General features: G+C 46.3%; 1 protein-coding gene across 1 annotated transcript in view; it reads right to left on the reverse strand.

The window, feature by feature from the left end:
• The window catches only part of DOCK4 (dedicator of cytokinesis 4), a 1616764-nt gene that overhangs the window by 410885 nt on the left and 1185456 nt on the right, over positions 1-20423 (reverse strand). Inside the window, exon 31 of the mRNA XM_086919301.1 lies at positions 9584-9732. Within this exon, the coding sequence (XP_086775427.1) occupies positions 9584-9732 (149 nt within the window). The remainder of the gene's footprint in view (positions 1-9583; positions 9733-20423) is intronic.

Raw genomic sequence — 20423 nt, forward strand, 5'->3', positions numbered from 1 at the left:
CCCGCCCCCCCCAATAACAGCCACTCTCCAACAGTGACCCTTTTCTCTCTATAGCCCGCTTACACGAATTTCATTCTTTTATAGCGCTACCCATACCAGTGTAGGGTGTGGAGCACTTTACATCACACACATTGTACAGAGACAATTAATCATACCTGTGTAAATCAATCTACAGGAAATGTTACATAACAATGAGGATTACAAGGTGTAGAAATCACGTCATCTATACTAGTAGCCAGTTGTTTATTCAGGAGAAGTACAAAGGCAGGATTTAAAATGTACCACAGTGGACAGGGTTATCTTTACTAATAAGAATGTACTTCTACCCAAACAAACCCTTGCTACCAAAATAAGGATAAGGAAAGACTGGGGAAAAACAGAACGTTCTAACTTTTACCACACAGTCTGCATGAAGCTCTTTCATGAAAGTTCATATCTCACTGTGCTATATTAGGATTGTAACTTATGAACTGCAAGTAACAAAAGGATCTCTGTGACAAAAGCAATACCCACTGAGCTTTCCACATAAAATACAGCTCTGTGATCTGCATGGTACATATTTTTTGCAACAGGCATATTAACCCTGTTACGCTACTTGATCAATCAATTAATCAATCAATCAGTAATTTGTAAAGCGCATCAAATCACCCATGAGGGTCTCAAGGCACTGGAGCGCTGGCTGCTGCATGGTGATTTGCTCATTTGATCGACTAAGTCTGGCGTCGTTTCCCGAATTGCTGTAGTGATGGGGAGGTTCTGAGGTGCAGGGGAGGTGTTATTCAGGTTTTGGCCGCCAGATGAGTCCTTCGTTGTTGGCTCAGCAGATTCGGGGGTTATCTATGAGGAAGAGGGAGGCGGATCATAGGTGTCTGGTTGGTTGGTCATGCGCTTGATGATGTATGATGGTCCAATGTTGTGTGGGGCTTTGAATGTGTGGGTCAACATCTTGAACTGGCACCTTTTCTGGATCGGGAACCAGTGTAGCTTCTTAAGGTGAGGTGTGATTTGTTCCATCTACAGAGGTCAAGGACGAGTCTTGCAACTGAGTTCTGTATTGTTTGTAGTTTCTTCAGTAGACGTAAGGTGATTACAATGTAGAGAGTGTGCTCTTAGTCTAACCTGCTGGTGACGAGTACCTATATGATGATCTTTCTGGTGTCGACTTGGAGCGACCTGAAGATCTTGCAGAGCATGCGTAGAGTGTGGAAGTAGGTGGATGAGACTGTGCTTACCTGCTGTTTCATACAAAGCTTGCTGTCCAATGTGATGCAAAGGCTGCATGCGTGGTCTGTTGGGGTGAGGGGTGGGCCGAGTTCTGCAGGCCACCATATGTCATTCCACGACATGATGAGTGGAAACAACCACTAGACAAATCTCTTATCTCCCTCAAGGAGAATTATTAATCACAAGAACTATCTTGACATTTTCATTGTTGCCTCAAACACTTCTGGACACAAAGGAGCTCTGCAGCAGGTGCTTTTAAACCAATAAATTATTTCTAAATCCAGCGCCCTCCAGGTCAGTGCCAGGAGCGGCTGCAATGGGCAAACCTCCCTAAAGCTGGTCCTGACAAAGAGACTGATCAAAAAAAGCCAATAGTTGAAGGGGTGTACTCAAAAGCTACTCAATGCTTATTGTAAGCAATATGTCTGTTTGCCAACTGAGAAAGGTTTGCTTTTTTCAAAGGATAATTAATGGCAAAATGAATAAAAATTACACTTGAACTTCAAATTGCAGAACCTCCTTCTTTCTACTTTAAATAAGTCACAATCCTTTATTAAATGATCTCCAGCCCACTTTCCCTTGAAAGGGTAACTACCTGAAATAGCTCAAACAAGCCTGATCCTAAATACAAATCATTGCTAAATCACTACGTGCTTACATAGGTTTGAATATTTGTTATGTTAAAAGATTCATCCTGGACATCCCCCGACGCAACCACATCTCCGGCCAACTGAGGGACCGGCACTGGCTACCCGTCAGCAAGAGGATCACGTTCAGGCTCCTCACCCACGCACACAAGTCTCTCTACGACCTGGGCCCCAAGTACCTCAACGACCGCCTGACCTTCTACACACCCACCCGTCAGCTACGCTCCACTAGCCTCGCCCTCGCCGCCGTACCACGCATCTGAAGAGCCACCGCCGGAGGCAGATCCTTCTTCTTCCTGGCGGCCAAGACATGGAACTCCCTCCCCATCCACCTTCGGCTGACCCAGGACCATCTCGCCTTCAGGAGACAACTCAAGACCTGGCTGTTCGAGCAATAGCAGACCCCTTCCCCAAGCGCCTTGAGACCCTTCCGGGTGAGTAGTGCGCTATACAAATGCTATGATTGATTGTTATTCAGAAAGTAAAATTGATGCCAAGGCTTGACTTGTATCACAGCTACATCAATACGAATTGACAAAGACAAGAGTTATTTCTCTAAAATCTGGCCTAGAACCAGCTTGAGCTTTCTCCCTAGCTTCCCATAAAAATGCTGAATCCGCGGATTCTGCCGAAAATGTTAAAAAAACAGAAGCACAGTCTCCTGCGCTCCTGTAATCTTGAGCCCCCGGGTGAGCCATGTCCCGGGGCCATGCGCACTATATGTAGGAGGGGGCGCCTCCTTGGGGCATTGTTTGTAATGTATGCAGAGGGTGCCTTTTCGGCAACCCCAGTGTCCTGGGGACCACCACCTCTCTGGGACAAAATATAACATTGATGTGGGGGGCTGCACAGCCTCCAAGCACCTCTGGAGACCACCAACTCTCCTGGGCTAAAATAAAATTGAAGCGAGGGACCATATGGCACCCTTGCAGCCCCATGGACCACCACCTCACCAGGACTAATGCTGACAAAGTTGGGGGGACGCTATAAAAGCAATGTCGGCTCCCGCAGAAGGCTTAGAGCTGGCAGGGACCACAGGGGCCTTCATGCTCTCCGTTGTCCTCACAGATGTAAGTGGGTACCCTGGGTAGGACCCGGACACCCACAATAGATGTCGGGCCCTGGGGGATGTGGTCCTCAGGGCTGAAATCAGCCCGGGAGGGGGACAACTCTGCTCACTCCCTTTAATTTAGAAAAAAAAGAAGCCGGCTGCGTGGATGGGGTCCCGGGGCCGAATTCAGCCCGGGTAGGGGGGCATATGGCCCCTTCCACATTAAAAAAAGGCCTGGCCCGTGGGATGGGATCCCCGGGGCCAAAATCGGCCCAGGGAGGGGGGCAACACAGCACCCACCCTGTGAATAAAAAAAAAGAAATCAGGACCAGCAAGTCACCTCCACTCTGCAAACGCGCCTCCTGGTGCACTACTAGTAGGGGGATGAAGTCCAATTGGCTCCAGAAGGTCCTTGGGGGCCAACAAGCCCTCCTGTTATTCCCAGTAAGTCCCACACAGTGGGATTGCTGAGATGGCTTTGGTGGCCACGCCCCTTTTCTCCATTACTCAGCAATCGACTGCTGCTGATTAGGGGATGAAGTCCCCCCTGGATCCTCAGGGTGGTTTTTGGGCCAACAAGCCATCCTGTTACCTCCAAAAAGTCCCAAACAGCAGGATTGCCGAGAGGCCTTCTGAGGCCATTTCCCCTTTCCCCACCACTCTGCAAACGCAGCTCCTAGCACAAAGCAGGTTGAGGGAAGAAGTCCCCCTATATACTGAGGGTCCTCTGGGACTCACAACACCTCCTGTTACCTCCAGTAAGTCAGACACATCAGAAGTTGGTCAAAGGCCCTCCCACCTTTCTCCAGCACTCTGCAAACACACCTCCTGGTACAATACTTGGAGGATGTAGTCCCCTTGGATGCTCAGAGTCTTTGGGGGTCTCCGATGACCTTGCAGGCCCCAGGGACCCCATTCCCTGGGGTCTGGCCCTTTTTCAATTTTTTTGTGTGATTTAGGGGAGAGGGCAGCGCAGCCCCTCTCCCTGGGCCGACTTCAGCCCCGGGGACCCCATCCACCGGGACCTGGGCTTTCTATTCTATTTGCCCATAGGGGACCTAGTAACCTGTGTTGGGGACCGCAGGGGGAGAGGCAAGGCCCCTGTGGTTCCTGCCGGTTTTCCGCCTGCTGCGGGAGCAGGTACTCATTTGACAAGAAGGGGCTGCTGAAAGGCAGCACCCTGTCTGTCAAAGCAATGTTTTCATCTGTTTCTCTGCATGTATTTTTTAGTGCAAAGAAACAGATGAAAACTCCACTTTCTGCAATCCGGAGCAGTTTGACGGCTCCGGCTTACAGAAAGCAGAGCTTATTTTGCTTTTGCTCGGTGGGAGCTGGCAGCTCCCACCAAGCAAAAGCAAACAGCTATGTCTCGGGGTGGGCACCCCGGGACATAGCAATTGCCAGCAATGGGGGGGAGGGGTGGGAGCGGGGGTTTAGTCCCCAGGGACATCCATGGCTCCACAAGGGGGGCCTCTTGGCCCCCTTCCAACATACATGTTATCCCCAGGAGGTGGTGGTCCTGGGGGTCCGCAACGGACCCATACATTAATGTATTTCAGACCTGGGGCGGTGTCAGCCCCTGGGGCTGCGGGGGGAGGGAGGCAACTGCGCTCTCCTTATTTTTGATAAATTGCCCAAGGATGGTGGTGGTCCAAGTGGGCCCCCAACATTATTTTAGGATTTTTTTGTCCCGGGGGTGGCAGTCCCCAGGGTTGGGGCAGAGGTTGTGTGAGATCCCCGCATTATTTTTCAAACATGTGCCCCAGTGAGGTGGCCGTCCCCAGGGCTGCGAGGGCCAGTGTGGGTCCCTGCTTTCATTTACATATGTCCCAGGGAAGTGGTGGTCCCCAGGCTGTGGGCAGGTCCCAGTAGACTCGCCATTACACAAATTGTAAAGCGCCTGGGAGGTGGCAGTCCCCGGACTGTGGGGGGGAAAGGGGGCCTTGCAGGCCCCCCTGCATTCTAATAATATCTTTTACCCGGGGAGGTGGTGGTCCCGGGGGCTGCGGTGAGGCCATGCAGGCCCCCTGTATTATTTTAATCACTTTGTCCCTGGGGCACGGCCTCACCTGAATACATGATAAGAAGTGCCCTGGGGAGGTGGAGGTCTAGGGGGATTTCATAAGCCCTAGGAGCGGGACCCATGCACCCCCTGCTATTTTTTATATGCTCCTAGGAGCTGGCCCACACAAGGGTTATATAAAAGCAAGCATGGAGCAACACTTCCTTTTTGTTTTGCCGCAGATTTGTGAATATCGCAATTTTGCAGCTATTTCTTTTCTTTTTCGTGTAATGCTTTTTGGTCCTGTTGAGTGAAACCTGGATCAATTCTATGGGGTCAGAGTATTCCTACCCTGACCCCTTTTCTGTTTTCTTACATTTTGTTTTGGGACTGGGCTCAAGCAGAATCCTGAGACGGCTTCCAGCACTTCCTGGTTGAAGTGTTGGCAGCCAATCAGAGCTCTGCATTGAGGCCTCACGATACACGAGTACACCGTTTCAAAACTCTGGGACTCTATGCACACTCCCCACACTGGGTTTACCATGAATAGGCCATCTTGTAATTCTGTGCTGCATAGTAACTCACCAACCTTCGGTTTATTTAACCTGCCAGGGGTACCACACTTAAAAAGAGCCGAAGAGTGGAAACTCCTAGGTAATTTTATCTACTTTTGCACGCACCTAACCACTTTTTCTCAATGGATCCACCCCACACACCAACACTCACCTAACAGCTTTTCTCTTAAAAGATCTCCGTCAAAGAGACCCTTCGGGGGCCCGTCGGGCATTGCAGCGCCGGCCCGACGAGGAGCAAAAGCTTGATGATGAAGCATGACATCCTTCAGGGTGTGTGAGGGCAACTAAGAGGCAAGACTTGGCCCTCCCCTTCAGGATTGGATCCTTGATATTGGGGATGAACCTTTGCCTCTCTCTTTTTCACCCTTGATTGCCATATTGGTTTCACATACATATGGCAGTAGCTGTCATCACTGAAGCTGAAAAGATTTCCTATATTGTACTCATGCTTATACTAAGCACTGAAGAGATAAAGTCCTTGTAACCCCTACCTATTTTGCATCAATTAATCATCCTGTGGGCATACTCTCAGTGTTCCTGGGAAAGACTGCATGCATAATTGTTTATTTCCTCTAAACATGCATTACCTCCTGTGTGTCCACACTCACCTGTCACCTTACTAGAAAACCTTATCAAAGGGCGTGGTCATACTGGACTTGGTGGTGGCAAACTTAGCAGGCATGAGAATATATGTTTTTGGACTGTATCTTTGTTGTGTATGTTTTTTCTTAGCATTCCCTTTGGCCATTCACCACAATTGCTCATCTCAAGCCTGATTTGGAAATTGTCATCTATCATAAATCAACTTGTAGAAACAAAACTAATTTCAGTCAGATGTTTTACTACAACATATGTCAGGAAATTACAAAGAAATAAAGGATGGTCATCTTACCAGGTTCCATACAGTCCTGCTCATCACCATCATCTAGAGCAGGCTTCATGAGTTACTCGGAAGCTACTAGGTGATCTCCTGGGTGCAGCCCAGCCTGATAAATAGAAGCTTTTGTTTGGTTAAATTGATGCATGTGTGCCAAAAAGCAAAAGTGTGCATTCAAGATGCAAATGTGTGTATTTTCAGAGCCCAAATGCTCATGTTTGGAGAAAAACAGATTTCCATAATATATTTAACCTGATATTTGAATGAAACATCACGCAATATTACTAATATCACCACGTTGACAAGGGCATGCCAACTATGGTGGTCATGTATTACCCATATAGACACATTCCAAATTGAAAAAGTATTTTTACATTACCAACGGCAACCCTGAGTCATGAACTTAGGAGATCACTGCTGGGAGTCTTGCAAGGAGTGGCCACCAATGTGATCTTGTCTCACGTGGTCACTAGTAGAACACTAATATCAGTAGCTCAGGATGCTTTTCATTGAGCATGAGTAGTTCTTATGAGAGAAATGGTTGGAGAGCCCTGATCTAGAGCAGCATTTATGGCCCTCTCACCACATGTACTAACATTTCAGAGGAAGCCTGTGTATGCATATACGTTATGGCACACCTCTGAAATTTTCGGGAATGGCAGTACAGAGTTTCTGTTTCATGTGGATATCTAAGCTCCCCGCCAGTTGTCTTCAATTTAGATGGAAGTATACAGCTTCCTAACCCCTAAACACTCAGGGCCAGGCTATGAGTGCGCACACTCTGCAGCCATATTGTCTTCCTCTGAGTGGGTTCAGGCAGTGGAAGTGAGGCAGTCGACTCATAACTCTCCTGTGGGGGTACTCTTATTTTTAAAAGATGATACACACGCCCCAGCATGAGCAACTCGCAGAGCAGCTGAGGAATTCCACTTTTCAAATATTTAATATAAAAACCACAAGCTGCTCTTCAAAGGGATTGCATATAATATCTTCAGCAAGAATAGCCAAACAAAGTCCGTTTCTATTTTCAATTACAATTCTAAAAATAACATGACAAGCAGTTTGGTTTTACGTATGAACACTGTAGATCAACATTTCTGTTTCAAGAGCCCGATGATTACATACTCCACCATCCAGAATGAACCTTTTTACATCTTCATGTGACCAACATGTTTTGAAATTATTAACAAGAACAAGCCTGGGTAACCTCTATCAGTTATATAAGGAGTCCACTAAGTCCTCTCTATAATAATAAGTAAGAAAGTTCACATCAACATTTGGTACACAAGTGATAACCTTTAATCCGGAGTCAATGTGGGATGAATGACTGGTGTGCATTACCTTACCATTATTATTTGTATTTATAATTAGAATGTTCCACTTTTTATACTGAAACACGTATCAAACATTTCAGGCATTTCTACCTTTTTGCATATAACGCGTCCCCTTTTATCTTTCACCAAAATAGTGCAGAGGTGGTGGTTGTAACTCACATTAACGTTTTTAAAAGAAAATATCTTGTAATTAATTACTGTAGATCTAAAGGTACCATAACAACCGCAGATGGAAATGCTTTTCGCCTTCGGACTGGACTATGTCTGTAGTTTAGATGTGCAGCTGGTTGCACTGAGCAGCTCAGTGAGCTGAAGCGATTGCTGATTGAAGGCTTCAATAGTGAAGGGCTCAAATTAATATATATATTTTTGAGTAAGACTAAAAAAGACAGGTGGCCTTGGATACGTGTGGGTTACATTTGTCATTTGATTTATATCAAAGAGTAGTAACCTTAATATGAACGTACTGCTTTCTTTTTCGTAGGTGACATTGTGACTTGTGAGTTCTACAGCACCGTTAACCGAAGGTAAAAATCTAAGGTTGATAAATCAACAACACAACCTTAGAAAAACATTGCAAGATCGCATTTACACAAAGCAAGGGACAAACACGGTTTGTAATGCATACGGCCCCTTGCTGTGAAGGCAGTATATTTTATGCAACAGACTTGCAAGTGTCAAATGAATAGAAAACAGAAAATGTGGCATGTATATAGGACAACAATGCATTAGCCTTCGCTCTAAGTAGTTTGAGGGAAAACAGAGATACATCTATGCACAATATATTACATAAACAAGGCATATCCAATGAAACGTTGTCTATGATAAATTGTGATTTACGACCTGATAATAGCAGTTTTTAAAGGATATTTGGTGTGAGAGTGCCCTGGTATTATGGGTGTCTAAGTGACTGTATTATTAAAAACTGAACTGTATCTCTGTATATAGCTAATTTATTCCTCAATGAGTTCAAGGTAATTAATTTAATCTACCCTGAATCTTTCCCTGACAGTTAACGATCCAATCTCTGTGAAAGCATCTGGCAAAAAAAATAAATGGTCCAATTTGCGTAGGGAATTATAAACCTTGGGTGACAGAAATAACTCAGAATATGACTGCAAACTCAAATGTTGAATTTATAAAACAATATTTAAACTCAAAAGGTATTTGCTCACACATATTATTACACTATAAGAATATAATATTAGGGTTGAGTGATTTCTCCTCCAGTGGCGTGCAGTGGGCATTCTTGGGTGGTGATGTCGGTCTAAGCCCGCACACACCTCCCATACATGAAGATGTGGATATTCACAAACTTTTCTAATACACATTGTCACCTTCTAGTCTGGGATTTATTCCTGTCAAGGGCCGATGTCAGTCCATGTAAAGGGTTAGCATTAGGCAGGAACACCAGCAAAACGGAGAAGCTATAAAGGAGCAAAAACATTCCCTTGGAAAAACAAGCAAAAACCTTATCTAGCACTACTGTACTTAAGCATCATATTTAAGCGTGCAAAATGTACACTTCCTAAATCACAACTACAACTCCATCAAAACTACCTGACTGCCTGACTTAGAGCAATAAAATGATTGTGCATAGAGTGATTCAAATGTCACTGCGTCTTTACTCAAAGACAATCAAGGTTATCACTCTTCATTTATTTCTCCGGTGCATTCAAACATTTTCTCTGCATTCAAAGACAAAACCCAACTCCTCAGTGGGACTTGAATTAAAGAATCTTTTTAAACTTTTGGCTTTCAGGTCTTGAATTATATATGGGTTGTTTTAAAGCATTTTAACCTAAAGAGCATCTGTATTACGAAGAACTTCATTACGGTTTTTCGATGTAAATAATGATTTTGTTTCACAAACCTGTTTAAAGTTGCCACTACGCCTTTGCTCCCAGTCCATCATGTCATGAAAAATAGGAATCATCACGTTGCGCAGATCTGGTTGGGGAATTAATGTTACCTCCAAAAAAGGGCCAATCAGTGCTGGGATAAAGTGCAGTTTGTGCTCACCTGCAATACAAAAAGCATATAAAGCATATTCAATAAAATATTTCAATTTCATGAATAACTGAGTAATCAAATGGAGATCCATAGTATATCAACCATTCAGAAAAAGAGTCAAGATTAGTCTCAGATGTGCTGACCAGAAGTAAAGATCCAGTAAAAGAACAGGAATGACTTCAAACAAAAGGTATTTCCATCTGTTTCATGGTCAAGGTCTTGTCAGGGTATTGAGACTACGCCAATCCCATTAACCATGCAACTGACTTCCAACTAGGAACATCCCTTGGAAAATAAAGTATAACAAAATTTAAAAATGAATATGGCATTGAAGGATCTAAGGTTTTGATACGGAGTAAGAGCCTTAAACTTCACAATATTTTTTTAAGTTTGCAGCATAAATAACGCAAAGTGGACCTGCAATTAGTTAATGCCTTTTTTAAAAGTTTCATTGTGTGCATCAATAATAGTCACCCTGAGGGGGGGCGTGGCCTGGCACCAACGAAAATGGCCGCTTAGCCCGAGAGCTCCTTGGAGCCTAAACCCTTCACCCCGACAATATTCGGCAAAATCAGCTGGGATTGCATTTCCCGTACACCGCTGTGCTGGCGAAGGGAAGCGGAGCCTATGGGAAGCCGTTCACGTCAAAATTACAGATCCCCATTTACGACACCTTCTGAAATGCATATCATGATGCAAAATGATAATGACACACACCAGAAGAAATATAATATCTGTCAAGGTAAATATGATACCTGGCAGAATGAATCTGACTTGAACCAAAACAAATATGAAGCGTGGCAGATTGAATATACTACTTAGTGATTAATATAAATAACACACACTCTGAATTGAATAAGAGATATATTGAAATATATATCAATGATACTTTAATGAACATGGCCCTCACTATAAACAATATAGCAATCAGTGAAACAAATACAATATGCATCAAAAAGAATTGGAGATTCCTTGAAATGACTGACATTTGCCAAGAGGAATATGACATACATTAAAATGAATATGACAGATTGAAATGATTATAAGTTACTGAAATGAATATATTACATTCTGAAAAGAATATGATGCATATTGAAATTGTAATAGCATACACTGAAATGAAAATAACACATGTTGCAATGAACATAAATTGAGTTGAAATGAATATTACCTACATTGCAATGAATATGAGATATATATAACAAATGAATAGGAGATTATTTCAAATGAATATGGCTTGTGTTGAAATAAATATAAGCCCTGTTAAACTGAATTTGACATGCTTTAAAATGGGTATGAACAAAGCTGAAATTCTCATGACATTTGTCAAAATTATTATGGCATGCATTGAAATTAATATGATACATATTCAAATGAATATGATATATGTTAACATGGATAAGTTGCATATTAAAATGAATACAAGTGTTATATGAATATGACATCTATTGAAATAAATATAACATTGATTGAAAAATATCTAACACATGTTAAAATGAATATGAAATGAGTTGAAATTAATATGAAGTCCGTTGAAATTAATTTGACATGTTTTAAAATGAATACGAGTAACATCAAAATGAACATGACATTTATGATAATGAATACAACTTGTTTTGAAAGTAATTTTATATACATTGACATGATTATGATATGTGTTGAAATGGATAGAATCATGTTAAAATTAATATAAGATTTGTTATTTTGAATGAGTCATCCATTGAAAGGAATATGATATATGCTAAGATAAATAGGACATGCATTAAAATGACTATGAGCCCCATTGACATTGATTCCAAATGGCTTAAAATGGCTGAAAATAAAATGAAACTTGACAAAATGAATATGTTATGCTTTGAAATGAATATGATATACATCAAAATGAACATTTCAATTATAGAAATAAATATGACATATGCTGAAATGGTTTAGACCCATGTTAAAATTAATATGACAGGCGTTACTCTGAATCTGACATCCATTGAAATGAATATGACATTTTTTTGAAGGAATATGACACGTTAAGATGAATATGAACCACTTTGAAATGAATATGCCACCTGTTGAAATGAATATGGACACATCAAAATGAATATGACATTTATTAAAATGAATATGCCATTTTTAAAATTGAATATGAAACAATTTGAGATAAATGTAGCATGATTTGAAATTAATAAGCACATATCGAAATGAACCAAGCCATGTTTAAATGAATATGACCCCTGTTCAAATGAATATGGCTTGCAATGAACTTATGTTGATTTGCTTTAAAATTAATATTACATATTAAAATGAATATTACATATTCTGAAAAGATATGATAAGGACTACATTGAATTAACTAAAATTAATATAACACACATTTAACAGAATATAAAACAAGGAACCAGCCTTTATCATGCATCCATTACATGCATTTATTTGCAACGCAGTTAAATAAATCTACATTTGTCACACCCTACTTATCACATAGGTAAGTATTTTTGTAAATAACATAATTTGTTTATGTGCGCCTCCGGGTCAGGCAACACATTCCCCAGCAGCTCCGCCTGCAGCGCCTCCCAGCCTCAGATGCAGAGCCTTCCCGCCTCCTGGGTTCGCGCCGGCAGTCCGCCGCTCCTGCACTTCACCCAGCACCCCCTGGTCCTCTCCTGACTTGTTAGGAGACTCCTGTTTTCGAGTTCCATTTCCATTTAGCTCTTCTTGGTCCTGACTCATTTTTACTTATTTAGCTGACTCAGTCATCTCGCTCCTGACCTGAGGATTTTGCCTCACTCCATGCAACCTTTCCTCCCGTTGCTGCCCCTCAGCCCCGCCCCCCCCCCCATCTGCAGTCCCGTCCCCCTCCCGGACTTAATGGTGGACGCTGGGCGGACACACGCAGTGGGTGCACCGCTGGCACGCCAAAGGCAAGCCCGTCTGCGCCCATCCATGCCTGGACCGCGCCCAGCATCAGACACCCTGGCCCCCGCAAGTGCCACGACACCCAATGCCGCAACGACACCAAATTCCTCCACAAACTCAACGCCGACCAATGGTCCACCTGCTTCCAGGCCACCCCTAAGCTCACCCATGGACCCTTCTCCTGCCGTAGCTGCAGCTTCACCAGCCGCCGAAAACCCGCAGGTTCCACCCCACCTGCCAGGGCAGGAAGCAACCATTTCAGATGCATCCTACTCAACACCCGCTCCGTCCACAAGCACGCCATCGAACTCTGGGACCTACTCCACTCAGCATCCACTCAGTCTCCCCGGACGTCGCCTTCATGACAGAAACCTGGATGAGCCCCTCCTCGGCACCTGACATTGCCATAGCCATCCCGAACGGCTACAAGATTATCCGAAGGGACCGCACTTACAGACCAGGAGGAGGAATCGCCATCGTCCACAGGAATACCCTCAGTATTTCAACCAGGATCGAAGACATCCCCAGCGCCGCAGAACTCCTGCACTTCCAGATCCACACTGATCCCAACACCAGCTTCAAAGGAACCCTCGTTTACAGACCCCCGGACCCTGACCACAGTTCTCAACGCCATCACTGATGTCGTCAGCGCGCATGCCCTTGCTTCCACAGACTACATTCTCCTCGGAGACCTGAACTTCCACCTCGAGAATGCCAACAACTTGAACTTCCACCTCGAGAATGCCAACAACAGCAACTCCATTGCCCTGCTCGAAAACCTCGCCAACCTTGGACTCAAGCAGCTCGTCACGACTCCCACCTACTCTGCTGGACCCACTCACGCTCGACCCCATCTTTTCCGCCAGCGACCACGTCACCTTCAGCCACACCATTGAACCACACTGAACCGACCACCGCTGCATCCTCTTCACCTTCAAGAAATGCACCACCACCCGCTCGGACCCCCTACCGCAGCTGGAACAAGGTCACCGAAGACCAGCTCATCACCATTCTCGCTCGAGACCCACCAACCGACACCACCTACACAGCCGCCTGCAATCTCAGACAATGGATCGACAACCGCGCCAACACTCTCGCCCCGATCAGAAAACCCTCCAACAGACGCACAGACAGAAAGGCTAGCTGGTTCACCACGACCTCCAGGAATCCAAGCGGACTTGCCGAAGACTCAAGAAAAAGTGGCACCACAAACAGACACCAGACAACCAGGCTGCCCTAAAGAACGCCAGCCGCAAGCACCACCAACTCATTCGAGCCACCAAAAAGACCTCCCTCAAGGAATGCATCGACAACTAACGCACACAACAGCAAAGAGCTCTTCAACATCATGAAGGAACTCTCCAACCCCAGCTCCAATGACATCTCACCATCGCAAGACCTATGCGACTCTCTAGCCACCTTCTTTCACCTCAAGATCGCAGACATCCATGTCAGCTTCAACACCCAGACCCGCCAGACAGCCACCGACAATGCAGACTCGCCACCCCCCAACCTCACAAACCTCCTGGTCTCCTAGCAACCAAGATCATCTGCGGCGTGTCCCAAGGATCATCCCTCAGCCCCACCCTGTTCAACGTCTACATGGCACCGCTCGCCAACATTGTCCGATCGCACAACCTAAACATCGTCCCCTACGTCGACGACACCCAGCTGATCCTCTCACTCACCAAAGACCCTGTCACAGCCAAAACCAACCTACCGGCAGGAATGAAGGCCGTCGCCGATTGGACGAGGAACAACCCCCTGAGGCTAAACTCATACAAGACAGAGGTCCTCATCCTCGGCTCCACCCCCTCCACCTGGGACGACTCTTGGTGGCCGACCGCTCTGGGAGGCGCACTGACACCTACCAACCATGCACGCAACCTGGGGGTCATCCTGGACTCATCGCTCTCATTGACCCAGCAAGTCAACGCCATCTCCTCCTCCTGCTTGAACGCCCTCTGCATGCTGCGCAAGATCTACAGATGGATGCCCACTGGAACCAGACGGACGGAAACCCAGGCCCTTGTCAGCAGCAGATTAGACTACGGCAACACCATCTACCCAGGAACCACGGCCAAACTCCAGAAAAGGCTACAACGCATACAGAATGCCTCCGCACGCCTCATCCTCGACGACCCCCTCCACACCCACATCACAGCCCACCTGAGAAACCTGCACTGGCTCCCAGTCAACAAGAGGATCGCCTTCAAGCTCCTCACCCACACTCACAAAGCACTCTACAACGCCGGCCCAACATACCTCAACAAACGACTCACCTTCTACACCCCGACCCGCCAGCTTCGCTCCGCCGACCTCGCCCTCGCCATCGTCCCACGCATCCACAGGACGACCACCGGCTGCAGATCATTCTCCTACCTCGCCGCCAAGACATGGAACACCCTCCCCAACCAACTGCGCCAGACCAAGGACCTGCTGACCTTCAGGAGACATCTCAAGATCTGGCTGTTTGAGCAGTAGCTGCATTCCCCCCAGCACCTTCAGACCCTTACAGGTGATTAGTGCGCTTTACAAATGATTGATTGATTGCGCGTAGAGATAAAGGGAGGTAAGGATGATTTTAGGGTTTAGAGGTGGTTAGAGGTAAAGGGAGGTAGGAATAATTGTTGATTTTCGGGGTGGGTAAAGGTAAACAGAAGTAATGGTGATTTTAGGGTTTAGGAAGGGGGTAGAGGTAAAGGGAGGTAAGGAATAAAAAAGGGGTTCTCGCGGGCAAAATAAAAGGAAAAAACACACATACACATCCATATACATGGGTGTGCACACATATGTACATATCTTTGTCATTTCAGGATTAGAGTCCCGTCTAAATTGTGCAAAAGAGCAAGCAGGGAACTCTGGGTAGTACCTAAGTTTACATGGAGTGCAGCTCCTTTCTATGGAGCACTCTACAACACCACTAAATCTGCTTACCTCAAATATCCATTATTCTAGCAAAGTTTTTTAACATAGGATTTGTACAGTTCGATCCACTCCAAGCTAGAAAGTGACTAAGGGCCTGATTATGGGTTTGGCAGACTTGGAGGGGGCTGCCATGCCAGCGCCATGCTCCAAGACAGCCAAACCAGTAGTCTGGCCGCCTGCCGTATTCCAATTGGAATACAGGTCGAGCAAACCTGCGGCGGCTAGCTGGCCCCGGCGGTGCCTATCAAAGACTCATATGTGAGCCTTAGAAAGGCAGCGCCATGTAACCATCCCAGTGCGTTTCAATACAGCATGGACTGTGAAGTCCATGCCGTGCTGGTACAGGGGTACATACAGATGGGTGCGAACAATGTGCCCCCCTGCATGCATCCCCTGGCCTAGAAACAACAACTGGGCCCCCTTAGTTTCCTCGCCACCACACTTTTTATGGTGGGCTTACCGACATGAAAACTGTATCTGTGAGGAAACTCGTAATTTGCTTGCTGTGCCGCAGCGGCACCACCGTCATATTGCGGGCCTCAGACTGCTGCAAGACTGATAGGGATCGTGGATCCCTGTGGTAACAGGGGTCCTATGCTGGTCCGACCATCAAACTCGTAATACGGCAGTCGGACCGCCAATAGCCGCACCACCACTGTGGGTTTGGTGGTCCATCGGACTGCTAAATTCGTAATCAGGCCCTAAGTCTTTTGTCATTTTTACAGCAAAGTCCTTAAACATAAGATTAGCTAGTGCCAGCCATGCCGAAATATAAAATAACCAAAGCGTTTTACCACTCCAGGCACTGTATCACAGCTTTGAATTGAATAAAAGCAACCCTTCACATGTTAGCCTATCAGTCAATGATGTGACTTGTAAAGTGCGACTACTCACCCATAGGGTCTCAAGACACTGGTGGGGAGGGACTGCTGCTCCGTTGAAGGCACTGTGGTTCAGTCAAAGAGCCAGGGCTTGAGGTCCAGGTATTTGCTGCGAGGTAGGAGAAGGATCTTCCTCTGGCTGTGGACATGCGGATACATGGCTAGGGCCAGTTGGGCAGAGTGGAGGACTCTGGTGAGTGAGTGGATAGAGAGGCGGTGGTTGAGGTACGCAGGTCCCACATCATGTAGGGCTATGTAGACTTATGTGAGGAGCTTGAAGGTGATTCTTTTGTTGACAGGGAGCCAGTGGAGGTCTCTCAGGTGACCGGTGATGTGGCTGCGGCGGGGGATATTGAGGAATAGTCTGGTAGATGCATTTTAAATGTTCTGGAGTTTCTTGAGGAGTTTCTGATTGATGCTGGCACAGAGTGCGTTGCCGTAGTTGAGTCTGCTGCTGATGAGTGTGTGGGTGACCATCTTTCTGGACTCACTTGAATATCTTTCGGAGCAGATGTGCATGTGGAAGCAGGATGAGACTGCATTGGTCTGGTGGTTCATGGTGAGCGAGTAGTCCAGAATGGTGCCGAGGTTTTGTGCATGATCTGTGAGTGTGGGGGGGATCCAAGATCTGTGGGTCACCAGGAGTTGTCCCAGGTGGAGTGAGTGGAGCCGAGGATGAGGATTTCAGTCTTCTCTTCTTTGGAAGCCATATTGGGAGAGGTCTAGGATGAGGTTCTCTTCAATGAACTCAGAAAGTTGTGCGTTGATTGCCCTCTCAATGACCTTGGCGTGGGAAAGGGAGCAGAGAGATGGGTCTGAAGTTCTTGAGGTCCTTCGGGTCAGCAGAGGGTTTCTTCAGCAAGAGGTTGATCTCTGCGTGTTTCCAGTCTTTTAGGAAGGTGGCGGAGTTGATGGAGCAGCTGATGGTGCAGCTGAGTTCAGGGCAATTTGGGGGGCGGCTCTGTTGAAGATGTGGTTCGGGCAGGGAACCGAGGGGGCTCCAGAAAGAATGCTCTTCATGATCTTGAGAGTGTTTTCAGCAGTGAGGGGAGTCCAACTGAGCAGGGTCTGCTGGGGTCCCGTGTCATTTGGTGTGGTGGTAATGGGTGGGGTGAGAGAGTCTTGGGTATTGAGGGTGTTGAAGCTGTCGTAGATCTCCTTAATCTTGCAGTGGAAGAAGGTGCTGAGGTTGTTGCAAAGGTCTTGGGAGGGTGGGATACCTGCTGTCTCTGCGCTGGGTTTGGTGATTTCTTTGACTATGGCAAAACGTTCTTTGCTATTGAGTGCGTTGGTGTTGATCCTTTCTTGTAGGGACACTTTCTTTGTTCTAATGAGGTGGGGGTGTGCAGTGACAGCGGTTTTCAAGGCTGAGTGGTCCTCCGGGGTCTTGCTGCTCCTTCATCTCTTTGCAAGCCGTCTGAAGGTGGGTCTGGACTCATGAAGGGTGGGAGAGAACCAGTTGGCTTTTTTGGAATGTCGCTTGACTGAGTTTTCTTAGAGGGGAGCCAGTGTGTCTGTTCAGTTGGAGAGCCATATGTTGTGGTTGCGTGCTGGGGTATTAGTGTCCGTGGATATTGGAGGTGGGGTTTCGTGGAGGGAGGTGGTGAGCTCTTCTTCTGTGACTTTGTTCCAACTTCTGTAAGGGTAGCGATGGGCGCAGTGGTGTACGGTGGGGTTGGACGCAGCGGTGGTCGGTCTAAAAGAGCTCAGAGGTGTGGCTGAAGGTGATGTTGCGGGCATGCAGGGTGTTGGTGTCATAGAGGTGGACGGTTGAGGACCAGGGTCCGTGGAGCTGGGCGTGGTCCAGATGCCTTCGGCATGCAACAGTGCGCCACGCAGCAGCCGCCATTAAGTAGCATGAGGGGGAGGGCTAGACAGTTGGGAGGTGGGAGAAGCAGGTAAGCGGTGCTGTTGCCCACAGGGGACGAGAAGTGGCAGGGACATAGCGAGGAAAACGCACAAAAGTGACAAGAGGAAAAAGTGGAAAAGCGGAAAAATGCAGAAAGTGAAAGAAAGTGACAGGAAAACAGAAAAAATGCAGAAAGTGAAAGAAAGTGACAGAAAAGCAGAAAATATGAAAGGAGTAAAAAAGAGATGGTGGCACACCCAATCAGCGCGTCCCCGCAGCGTGTGTCAGCAGTCACTCACAGGCAGTCTCTGGGTGGATTTTCAGACCCTGCAGAAGGCAGCAAGATTGGGCCACAACAGCATTCCGGAGCCCCAAGATGTCAGCCAGGTCAGGCGTGAATACATTCCAGGGCCGACCACAGGCCCCCCTCACAGCGAGAAGCGCTGGCCAGCCGCAGTGACCTCTTGTTGTTATTATTTGTTTTTGATAAACGTATGCACTGTATAGTGTGGTAAATGTTGTAAAAATATGTGAACATGTGTGAATAGCAGGAATTGTTGTGATATATGTTGGACCAGAAGGATTAGAAGTCTTTTTGCACCTACGTTCTCCTTAATGTATATAATTTTGAAAAGATAAGAAGCTACTAAAAAGAAAAAAGGTTAAATAAATAACCTAATCATATGAAATTATTCAGTTTGATTATTGTAATAAGGAAATTGCATGAGTTAATCATAATACCGGGTTCCCCTTTGCTGTACTTATTGAATACGCCTGCCCTGGTATTTGTCCTTTAGGGCATTTCCCCTTTCTTTGCATAATCACTCAGTCACAGGCATAATCAGTTGCTAATGCAATAAGGTAAAAAGAATGGTGGGAAACACCAGCGCAAAACTTGGCAGTGTTTTACTCTGAACACGATATGGTGCTATCAAATACAAATTGCAATGCCAGTCTTTTTTTAGTTTTAAAAACAAGCTTTTTGCAGTCATGTCATTATTTTATCAGATCACTAATGTAGAAACCACGCCACCCACAATGGTATTATTCAGGGTCACTGATGCAGAAACCAAATCACCCTTGCTAGACAATAGGGTTATCACACACTTTGAAGCTTACCAGGAAACGTCAGGTATTTGTATCTCTGCTGGTCACATTTTATAGCACTACCAACATGCCGGCCTTGTGTCCCTTCCCTGTTTGTAAAATACACTCCCATTCAAACATGGCTCCAGACCACCGTGAGCATCGTCAGCCAATAAAATGAGGAGCCATCTGATTTCAGCAGTTCGTAATCAGATGTGTGGGGATTGTCCAGAATAGACTATTCTTTCTGTAGGAGAGTAGGGTCTGCAATCCCATGATCACCCAGATTTTTTGCTTTTGTTTCACTGGTTTACGACTTTCTCTGGCTGTGGGCCTGCTAATCAGACCCACAGCCTGGCTGTTCTCTTTCTAAATTACGATATGTACCCTGGGTGCATTTACCCATTGGTACTGGGCCACCTTATCAGACCCTGTAATTCAGGGCATAGGTGTACCCAGGGCCGCCAGGGGCTGCAGCATGTATTATGCCACCCCTGGCTGGCCTCCTAAATTTGACACAACTGGCTGCATGACAGCTGGGGCAAAGTCGTGTAATCACCCTTTGCTTTAGGTATAGTAGCTCTATATCTAACCATACAATGGACACCCGAGTTCCTATCAGTCACTCCTATGGCAGGCCTTGACAATCCTGAAGGCAGAGTGCGTGGGCTCGTGTGAACTAGGTTTTGGCCCGAGCCGAGCCCGGTTGCAGCTTGCGGAGTCAAGACCCAATGGCTGTTCCATGATAATGCGTACCACATCGCTAACTTCGGTGTCGCGTTATCAAGGCATGTCGAGTAAGGTGTCATACGAATCGGGATGCTGCCCTCTCACCAATTCTGGCGACGAGGTTAGCATTCCGCCCTTCTAGAGGGACACGACATGTACGTAACTGTGAACCCCGGTTAAAGTTAACTAAAGCCTCAGCTCCACAAAATGGATGCTGCCACCACAGACACGAGTCTGACCTCCTGCTGCTGGGAGTCCTTCCAGCGAGGAGCGCTTGGACAAAGGGTTTCCTGTCAAGGGCGGTGTTCGCACCGTCCCAG

This window comes from Lissotriton vulgaris, chromosome 1_1 (assembly GCF_964263255.1).
Source record: "Lissotriton vulgaris chromosome 1_1, aLisVul1.2, whole genome shotgun sequence".
Lineage (NCBI taxonomy): Eukaryota > Metazoa > Chordata > Amphibia > Caudata > Salamandridae > Lissotriton > Lissotriton vulgaris.